This window comes from Ctenocephalides felis, unplaced genomic scaffold (genome assembly GCF_003426905.1).
Source record: "Ctenocephalides felis isolate EL2017-DRISC unplaced genomic scaffold, ASM342690v1 CF-g0.4_SCAFFOLD_01514, whole genome shotgun sequence".
Taxonomy (NCBI): domain Eukaryota; kingdom Metazoa; phylum Arthropoda; class Insecta; order Siphonaptera; family Pulicidae; genus Ctenocephalides; species Ctenocephalides felis.
The window spans coordinates 4,785-15,683 of NW_020537668.1; the positions used below are offsets into that span (position 1 = coordinate 4,785).

A 10,899-nucleotide genomic window follows, 5' to 3' on the forward strand; every position below is an offset into this window, starting at 1 on the left:
TAAATATAAAGAGCTCCATATAATCTTGTATCTGTCATCACTGTTATAAAATTAATTGGAAGGGAGATTTTTTGTTTAATTATTTCCTCCCATAGTTTTTGTCTGCCCTTTTCCCAACGTTTACACTCCATGATGATGTGCTCTGCATCCGCCCTAGTCGCTTCGCCCAAGCAGTAGCAACTAGGATCGATATCGATCCCAATTCTGCTTAGGCAGAACGGAGCGTAAGAATGATTTAGTCTTAATCTACACAATGTTGTGTAAAACGGCCGACACTCCTTAAATCCGTCATACCATGGTTTGACTGGAATTTTTCCTTGTATCATACCATAAAATTTACCTTTAATTCTAATAGATAACTGAAAATCCAAATGCCAAATGTTCCGTATGTTTGCTCTGTTAAATCTTTTATGTCTCTATAAGATATTCCATCCGCAGCAACAGTCCCTGTATTTATTGCATCTTTGGCGCCGTTATCCGCCGCTTCGTTGCCAGCTATCCCAATATGACTTCTTACCCATACAATGCGTAACTCCCAATTTTTTGATAATATCGCATGTATGTCATTTAGAGTATCTATCGTTAATAATGACGGGTCCTTTCCCAACGACAACATGCCCTCAAGAGCAGACCTGCTATCGCTGATTATTACCGATTTCTTCACATTATGTTCATCAATATACTTTACGCACCTATTAATAGCATACATTTCCGCTGTATATATCGACGCATCTTTATCTAGTTTATATTTTGTGAAGGAATTTGTCCCCTGATGGTAAAAACACGCACCAACACCATCTGAATTCTTCGAACCATCTGTATAAAATCTATCATAGTCTTCAAATGTTTCATGTATACTTCCTTCGACCTCCATCCTACATTTATTGGTATCTCCGCTATAGTGCGCATTGGCGAAATCGATTTGAATTATATTTTTCAAATTAGAAGAAGTAACATCGTATTTGAAATGAAATCTTGAGGTTGCAGTCCAAGTTTGTAAGAGATTACATTTTTCTACCACTTCACGATACGCAGTTATTAGTATAGGCCTCTTCCTATTTCTCCAGTATGGGCTGTTCAGTTCATTATTGATCTGATTCACATTCTTTAATACTACGTTGTTAAATTTCATTCTATCTATGATAAAGTTTGAAGCCAATAACCTCCTTCTCAAGTGTAAAGGATATATGTTAGCTTCAACATGTAACGCATTGATAGGCGTGGAACGCATGACCCCCAAACAAGACCTCAAAGCTTTGTTTTGAATTATGTCTAGTTTGCTAAGTACACTTTTGGATGCGTCGCCATATATGAAACTACCATAATCCAACTTAGATAGTATTAATTGCTTATATATTCTAAGAGAAATCTTGATATCAGCACCATAATTTATGTGATTAAGAAACCTGAGAATATTCAGTGCTTCTTCACATTTAGAGACTAGATAATCAATGTGTGGTTTCCACTTTAATTTGTCATCAATAAGTAGCCCGAGGCATCTAATTGTAGGTTCAACCTTCAGAACATAATTGCTTATGCTGATATAGTCTGGAATTATAGACTTCCTATGTCTTGTAAAGAGGCTTATTGTACTTTTATTTTCTGACAAAACAAACCCTAACGATGTGCACCAGTTATGGAAGAGTTGCATTGTTATATTCATTTTATCAATAGCCTCATTCAAAGTATGAGCCTTATGTAGAAGTATAATATCGTCTGCATACTGCATAATTTTGACTTCCAGATCTAGCTCGGTTTGTAACTTGCAGGTATATAGATTGAATAATAGCGGACTAAGAACGGATCCTTGAGGTAGTCCTTCTTTCATTTTACGTGGTCCAAATTGTAAATTGTTACACCTAAGATTGATTCTGCGGTCTGATATTAGATGGTGTATATGAAGAATAAATCTTCTTGGCATCTTGATATCAGACAGAATCTTCATTAATATAGGTATTTGAACGCAGTTATATGCATTAACTAAGTCCACGTTTGCAGTCATCAGGAGATTATTTTTTGCTAAATTAATTTTAATTTCATACACTAAGGATGTGATAACGTCAATTGTACCCCGATTATTACGAATCCTAGCATGTAACTCGGGAATATCTTGTTGCTTTCCGCCCACCATTCCAATCTTCTTTTGATCAGTCGTTCGAATGTTTTTGCTATACATGAAGACAATGATATAGGACGATATGATTCTGCTCTTGAAGGATCTTTACCTGGTTTAAGAATTGGAATTGTAATTATATTTTTCCACTCGTGAATAGCTGTTTCGGTGGTCCAAACTTGGTTAAGAACCCGTAGTAACATATTCTTGCCAAAACTGGATAATTTATTCAACATTGGATAATGAATATTGTCCGCACCCGGTGTAGTGTTCGAATTTGTTTTTAGTGCCAAAAGAAGCTCCTGCATTGCGAAAGGACCTTCCAGTACATCCATTTCTTGTACGCTTGGTATAATTACCTCATTCGTTGCTGAGGCCGGGGTAATATTGTTAAGGAACTTATTTGATTCATCTATCGGAAAAGGATTTTTATGCACGACTCTATTTTTCAAAGCTTTCACCTTGTCCCAAATGTATTTAGATGAAGTTGATCTTGTAAAAGAATTACAAAATTCAATCCATTTGTCCCGTTTTTTCTGTTTGAACGTTATACGACATTTCGCTAAAATTCTTTTATATTCGATGTAATTAGCCAAAACTGGAGATCTCTTGTATTTTCTAATAGCTTCTAACTTCTTCTTATTAAATTTCTCACACTCTTCATCCCACCAAGGCGTTGACAAATATCTATCTTTTTTGCCTAAGTAAGGTCTTGACATGGGAATTGCTAACAAAGCCGCCTGATTTATGCATTGAACAAACTTACCGTACATAGCCGATGGATCTTTATCAAATATCAATTCTGACAATAACTTATCTGTCACTTGCTCATATTTCTTCCAGTCAGCTTCTTTGATCTTCCAAATATGTCTGTTTCTAATATTACTGTTATTCATATTTACTTCACTCACTCCAATCCGAATTGATATACCAAGGTGGTCCGATCCCAAAGTTTCATCTGTGACGTGCCATTCCGCACTGAGCATCACAGATGGATTGCATATAGATAAATCTACCGCAGAAGGATTTCTGTCATGTCTCCTCAATAACGTAGGCGATCCGTCATTCAGAACACATAAACCCTCTGAGTTAATGGCTTCGCTTAAAATTATTCCATCATGATTATTATGAATGCTACCAAAACTCGTATGATGCACATTAAAGTCACCCGCAATTAGAAAAGGCGGCGAAATGTTTCCGAATAATGAAGTCCAATAAGTAAGATTTGTTCTGTGTCCTGGAGCACAGTAAATTGCAAAAATATTAAACACAGTACCATTATTGATTATGATTTTGGCCCCACAAACTTGAATTTTTGTGTTGCTATATATCTCGGTGTTTACAGTTTCGGAACATAGTCTACGGCAAATATATAAAGCTACACCTCCGAATCCATCGTCTCTATTGGTATGTATTAATGAGTATCCGGATATATCATACTTAAATTCCTCTTTCATCCATGTTTCAGATAAAATTACAATATCAATTTGATTGGCTTTCATATAGGCTTCCAATTGCAGCTTCTTTGAATATAGTGATCTAATGTTAATTTGAAAAATTTTGATCATAAGGATATGTATGAATATAAATATTATATTTTTTTTTATTTTTTAAACACTATGCTATGTAACATGCCAATCAAAGGATACTACAAGTAGAATACTCAAATTGTATAAGGTAATGACATTCCTATTTACATTTTACCAGCTTTATAAATCACTATCATCTTTTTCAAGTCTAAGTTGTGACCTCTCCAACCTTTTTAGTATCTCAACTAATATTTTATAGTGTTCATTATTGTTCGGCATATAAACTCGTTTAATGTTGTCTATAAAGTCTTCGAGTAAATCAATGGAACTATCTTGATTGCCAATGATATTACTACTATCTTGATTACCAGTGATATTACTACTATCATCATCCTGTTCATGTACTCTGTTTATTTTCAAGCGTTTACTTGGATTATATTTGGGTTCGGTGCTCTGTTTTTGAATTGTTATTCGTTCATTTTCATTATAATTTCTCGATGTAAATTTTGGAATCGACCTAATTTTGGTTGAAGATTTATGGACAAATCTTTTTGGTTTACTGAACTGTATAGTATTAGCATATTCAGCTTCCCCTACTTCCTCTAAATCTGATAATATTTCGAATCTATTTTTGTCCAAATTACCTGATTTGCCCGCATAACAACTGTGTTTTGTGTGAAAAACTGGAAAATCTCTATTCCAGTCATTACTAGCATACCCTGTTCTCACCACTCTAGCGTATTTATTTTGGTTTAAAGCGTTTTTTGCTTCATGGAAGGCTATATTTTGCCATGCCATCATTTCTTTTATTTGCCTATTTTTTATAAATACCGGACACTCTTTGTTATTTGCAGGGTGGTTTCCTCTACATAATGCACATTCTACTTTTTGTTCATTACAATCAATTACATTATGTTGGCCGGAACATTTCATGCATCTTTGATCTCCTTTACACTGTTCCTTTATATGATTAAATCTACAGCATCTATAGCATTGCACAATTTTTTGAATGAATGGTCTGACCACACATTTAACTGAATGGATTGCCACTTTGCTAGGTAACACTGTACCTCTAAACGTTATTTTAACACATTGTGATTTAACCTTCGTTACATCAGTATTTTTTGCTTTCATACGTAAGACTTCAAGGACAGGTATGTCAGATTCAATCGCGTCCAAAATATCTTCTTCTGATAATTCAGAATCCACATCAAATATTATACCTTGTCTGGTAAGCAAATATTTCGGGATATATGCTTTGAGATTTTTCTTTTCCAAAATTTTTTCGTCAAGTATATTATTTGCAGTATTAGCATTTTTAAATTGCAATTTCACTTTGTTTTTTCCCACAACTGAAACTTCTAACAAATCTGTTTTAAAGTGTGAACCTGAATTATGTATTATTTTCCCTAACGCCATAGGGTGTAGACGTCCTATACTTTTATCTATTGATTCGACATAAATTATGTATGGTCCCATGTCAAAATCTTCAAATCTATTTATATTATTCAGAATACTATATTTAGTTAATTTATTCACCTCATTATCTGCGACTGTGACTTCATTTTCATTAATATCATTAGCTGCTTTACTGTCATTTTTATTCGATTCAATATTTGTTTCCATTATTTCTTCATTTACACTCACTGCCTTTTTGTTTGTTTCAATGTTGGTTTGTTTTGATAACCCTTTTTCTTTTTTACTTGCTTTAGTTATACTGCCATTAGCTTTCTTGACGCCTTTAACAATCTTTCTAATTTTAAATCCACTTTTACAATTTAAACTTTCTTTCATTGATTTATTCTCATTAGCGATCTTTTTACTCAAATTCTCACTCACTATATCACAAACTTCCATATCTGCGTTTAATTTGTTTACATAAGTGTTCGTCGCTTCTAGTATCGTTGCACCGATATCAGAAACGCAGGTATCAGAATTCGGATCGGGCGGCCGGCCGCCCGAACCGTTAGTCACTGGGAACATCACAATAATATTAGTTATTTAATCGATGTGTACTCTTCGACTACAAACACAAAAACTGTTTAAAATATTTAAGGCTTGGTTTGCTCAAAGACCCTTAAATAATAGTTAGAAGAGCAATCCCATTCTTCCCCATTGGCGAATTCACGAACCGATTTTATATCGATAAACTAAGATCCAACAGACTGTTTAAATTGAATACTCTAAAGTTTATTGATTGTATGTATAGAAAACAAACAAATTATTAAACCCCTTTCTTTACAATTGAAAACCTAAAATCATATTCAATGGAAAAAAATTGTCAAAATAAAACAAATCAAACAAAGATTGCAGGCCTGAGCTGGATAATGAGGTGCTTGACAATAAGTTATTGATATATCAATCCTGTCACTTGACAACAAATTATTGATATATGAATTATCAATAAAGCCCATCTTTAGAGCTTTAGGATTGCGTCAGTTCGCTAACATTGTTTTAATGTAACGGATTTAATCAAAAAAATTTAAGGCAGATCACCGATATACGTATATGCACCTTACTTATCCATGAGGACCTCAATATTCCTTTTATTATGGACGTAATTAGCAGTAGAAGTTTAAACCATTACTCTAAACTAAAAAAAACATCTGAATTATCTATTAGCGCCTCTACTTATGACTCCGTCTACTAAAAGGTTGAAAAGAAAAGTTTCTTTGAACTTGACATAACATAGTGAAATGTTCACTGGAACAGTTTCATAGTGATTATTTAGTTTATATTATAATTTTAGCTTTTATTTTATATTATTATGATTTGTGCTCACTATTATTTTTTTTTTATTTTTCTGTATTATTCAATTATAGTTTCCTTATAATATCAGCTCAGTAACTCATAGAATCATTTTGACTCCGATTGGTATAATTAAATGAAAAAAAAGATTACTTATTGTGGTTAAATCTTTTTAAAATAAAAAGCAAAATAATGCGCGTTTTTGCATTCTTGTCAGATAACACATTTAGAGAAAAAGTAAAGAAACCTATTTCTACAATGATGAATAATGGGAATTACTAAACACGTTCGATAGTAGATTGTTTGATGTGTTATTAACTTCCCGTAGTGTAAGTTATAGTAATCGCAAAAAATCGAAAATGAAAATTTTCGTGTATCTTTACGTTTCAAAGGTTTCTGAAAAATTTGGCATACTTTAGAAAAAATGGATGTACATATTTGTGTATATGCTGATATAATATTTTGTAGTCGATTTCAAGCATTCAATTTGAATGATTCAAAAAATATTTGATTACTATTGATAAAGAGACGTGCTCATTAGTTTTTGGCCATAGCAGGTTCAGCAGTTTCATAGATACTGGGCAAAAAATGCCCAAAATAATAATTCAGTTTTTCAAAATTCAAATTAATTATATTAATAAATTCAATGCAACATTATTACACTTGTATTGACAAATTGAAAAACTGATTAAATTTTTAAGAAGGCAGGTCCCGCGGTTTTGAGACCTAACTAAAAAAGTAAAAATTTCCATTTGGCGGTAAAAAATGATCATTAGACATATGCACATCAAATTATCAGATATTTTATAGATATTATGATAATGATACAAAGTTTAAATTTCTATGGGTTTCGTGTCAAGATTTATAATGTTTAACTAGTAGACTACTTCGCGGCGGTTACGCGCTTTGATATTTGGTCCACTAAATCAGCAACGCAGTGCGATTATTTTAAAAAATAAGTGGAATTCTGTTTTAAGGCAATTAAGGCATCGTGCCTTAAACCAAATTGCTGGAACTTCCCGTACCGCAATTCAAAATTCGAGTAATTAAAAATAATCATAATAATCAATAAAATTTGATCAATGATTTGAAACTTTTAATAAAATTCGAACCATATTAAATCATTCTATCTTAAATTATTTATTTTGAAATATTTTGAAATTCTGAACTTTTTTTCAAAGCAATCGTACTGCTTTAACTACATAAAGACTAATATCAAAGCGCGTAAGCGCCGCGACGCCCGTCTAACGCGTAAACATTGATACGGAACCCATAGGAATGTAAACAAAATTTAAACTTATTGTTAAAATCTCTATGAAATATCTGATAATTTGATGTGCATATGTCTAATGTTCATTTTTGACCGCCAATGGTATTTTTTTTTATTTTTTGTTAGAATCTCTCGAACCGCTAGATCTGCTTCATGAAAATCTGATCAATTATTCATCTTTTCAATACAATAAAATGTTTTTTGAATTATTCAAATCGGACGCTCCGTCCTCTTAAAAACTGAGTAATCGTTTCCGGCACTTTTTGCCCCATATCTTTGGAACGGCTAGACCTGCTTTCACCAAAATAATCAGCAGCACGTCTCCTTATCAATACGAATCGAATGTTTTTTGAATTATTCAAATCGCTTCATCCGTGTTCCCGAAATCGTCGACAAAAATTTGTATCCGCACACACACCCATACACGCACATACACACACACATAACACACACACATACATTCATTTTTTTCTAAGGTATGCTAAAATGTTCAGAAACCTCTGAAACGTAAAGATATATAAAAATTTTTCATTTTCGATTTTTTTGCGATTACTATAACTTGCCCTACGGGAAGTTAAAAAATCTAATTTTCAAAATAGTTTAAATTACAAAAAAATATCAAATTTTTCATATGTCCAATTATGTAAAAATTTCAAAAATCTCAAAAAATTAATTTTTTTTCAAAGTTGTCAAAAACTAGTTGGTTTGGTTTTTAGCCTTGAGGCAAGTTACATGAACTTTCCGATAGGTGTAAATAATCGACTTAATCAATAAAAAATAATTTAATTTATGAGTGATTAGAAGTATTCCGAGTGGTTTTTTACACATAATTGAAAACGAACGAACACGTTAACTCGGAGTATTTTCTAATAGCAAATTTTCAAAAATCAACCATTTTTATAATTTAAACCAGTTTCCATAGGACTTTAATGGTTTAGTAATTTTATTAAAACCAAGTACTCTAAAGTTATACCAAGTTAAATCGTCTAATTTTAATGTTAACAAACGTCGACAAAACTACTCATATTCTTAAACTTTGATGAATTTTTAAAAATAAGCTACTTGTCGTAAAACATTAATATTTCAGTAAGTTCTATAATACCATGATATATATCGCCAAAAAAAGTTCCATAAAAATCCGCCCTTGAATTTTTTTTTCAACAGTTAATTACAAGAAAACGGCTAGGTAATTTTTCACCTAAAACTAATCAGTATCATACCCAACTAATATCTTTCGAACAGTTTTTGATTTTTAAAATCGGTTCGGTAGGATGAGCTTTAATGTGGACGAAAAGTTTAACACTTTTTTTCAATTACAAGAAACGGTTAGGTAGATCGTCTCACGTAACTGACAAACGATAGTCCTCATTGAGATACATCAAATGGCTTTTAAATTTCTGAAATCGGTTCAGGGCGTTTCTGAGAAAACGTCGATTAAAGGGCTAATTTGACAACTGCCAAAAGAACGATACTAATTTTTGCAAACTTTGATGAATTTTTAAAGCTAACGAGTTGTCGTAGGCCGTAATATTTTAGTATGATCTAGAAGACTAAGATATCTACCGTCAAAAAAATAATCATAAAAATCGCCCAAAAAATTTTTTTTAAAAACTTTATTTACAAGAACGGGCCCGGCCGATCTTTACCAAAAACTAATCAGCACGATTCCCAACCAATATCTTTCAACGGTTTTTGAATTTTCAAAATCGATTCATAATTGCGGGCTAAACGTAGTAGAAAAATTTTTCCACTTTTCTGCGATTTACAGAGAAATGGATCGTACACACAAAACCTAGTCCTCATCGAAATACATCTAATGGCTTTTAAATTTTTGAATCGGTCTAACCGTTTTTGAGAAAACGTCGATTTAACGGCAAAAAATCTATTCACACACGCACAACGCACACACACACATACTTTTTTTCCCAAATTTGGTCTCATTCGATTTAGAATGGCTTGAAACATCGAGAAACATAAAATCAGCGAATCGGATTTTTTTGATGAAAACATAAAATTCTCCTTCGGGAATTAAAAATTTAAACTCTTACAAAAAATTAAATTACGGTACGGAAAGTTTCTCAAGCAATTTGCCTTTGTGCACGATGCCATGCACCTATAATTTTATTGTCGAATCTGTATAAACATGATAATGTTAGAATTAATCAATTTTCATATTTTCAATCGATACTTTCTCTATCAAGTCAACGATGATATCGTTTTCATTTCGAGTAGATATTAAATAAAAATAATATCATAACGCATTAGATGTTTGATCGAATCAGTCCAGCTTCCAGAACAAAACACACAGCAAAACAGCTCAAGAAAAAGATCAGTAATCCCGCGCGAGTCCGAACGTCATAAATTCTAAACGCGCATTCACAAGGTAGGTGCCTTTCGGGGTGCGCGGCCTGAGTTCCTGGGCGCGAGTTAAGTGCGGTGATGTTTGTGAAGAACGAGTTTACGTTACGCGCCGATCTACAGATCGGACCACTTCAAACGCGCGCAGGACCAATCACTCATATTTTTATTATTATTTTCTTTGCTTTAATATACAGCTTATAAGCGCGCTTGCCACAGTTCGAATACACAGAAAAAGATGGAATATGATGTACCGAATGCTTCGGAACGAGCAACTCACAACAAACGACGTGCATTCTACGCCCGATTGAGATGAAGAATGAAAAACACGAGACGGGAAATGCCAGTAACCGGCGCGCTATGCTATTATTTTGTAGATTGATTTGAGCGCAAATGGAGAATTGGATGTTATGATTTACTAGGCTGGTTAGATCGCTTCTTTGTCTGTATTTATTCTCTTGCATAAAATTTACTCGTATGAAAATATTAACAAAACGGCAGAAAGTACCTATATAGACTAGCTGTAGTAAGTGGAATTCTGTCTTAAGGCAATTAGGGCATCGTGCTTAAGGCAAATTGCTGGAACTTCCCGTACCGCAATTCCAAAATTCGAGTAATTAAAATAATCAATAATAATAATCAATAAAAGTTGATTTGAAACTTTTAATAGAATTTCGAACTATTAAATCATTCTATCTTAAATCATTTATTTTGAAATATTTTGGAAATTCAAAACTTTTTTTCATAGCAATCGTACTGCTTTAACAGCATAAGACGAATATCAAAGCGCGTAAGCGCCGCGTCGCCGTCTAACGCATAAACATTGGTACCGAACCATATTAAATCATTCTATCTTAAATCATTTATTATGAAATATTTTA

At 32.9% G+C, this 10,899-nt stretch overlaps 1 protein-coding gene across 1 annotated transcript; it reads right to left on the minus strand.

Annotated features, from left to right (window-relative positions):
• Positions 1-340: 340 nt before the first annotated feature.
• On the minus strand, positions 341-1,921 carry LOC113372016 (the record flags this gene model as incomplete). Its single annotated transcript, XM_026612387.1, has 1 exon — positions 341-1,921. A coding segment is annotated over exon 1 (1,581 nt), but the record flags the coding sequence as incomplete, so codon positions are not given.
• Positions 1,922-10,899: the final 8,978 nt, after the last annotated feature.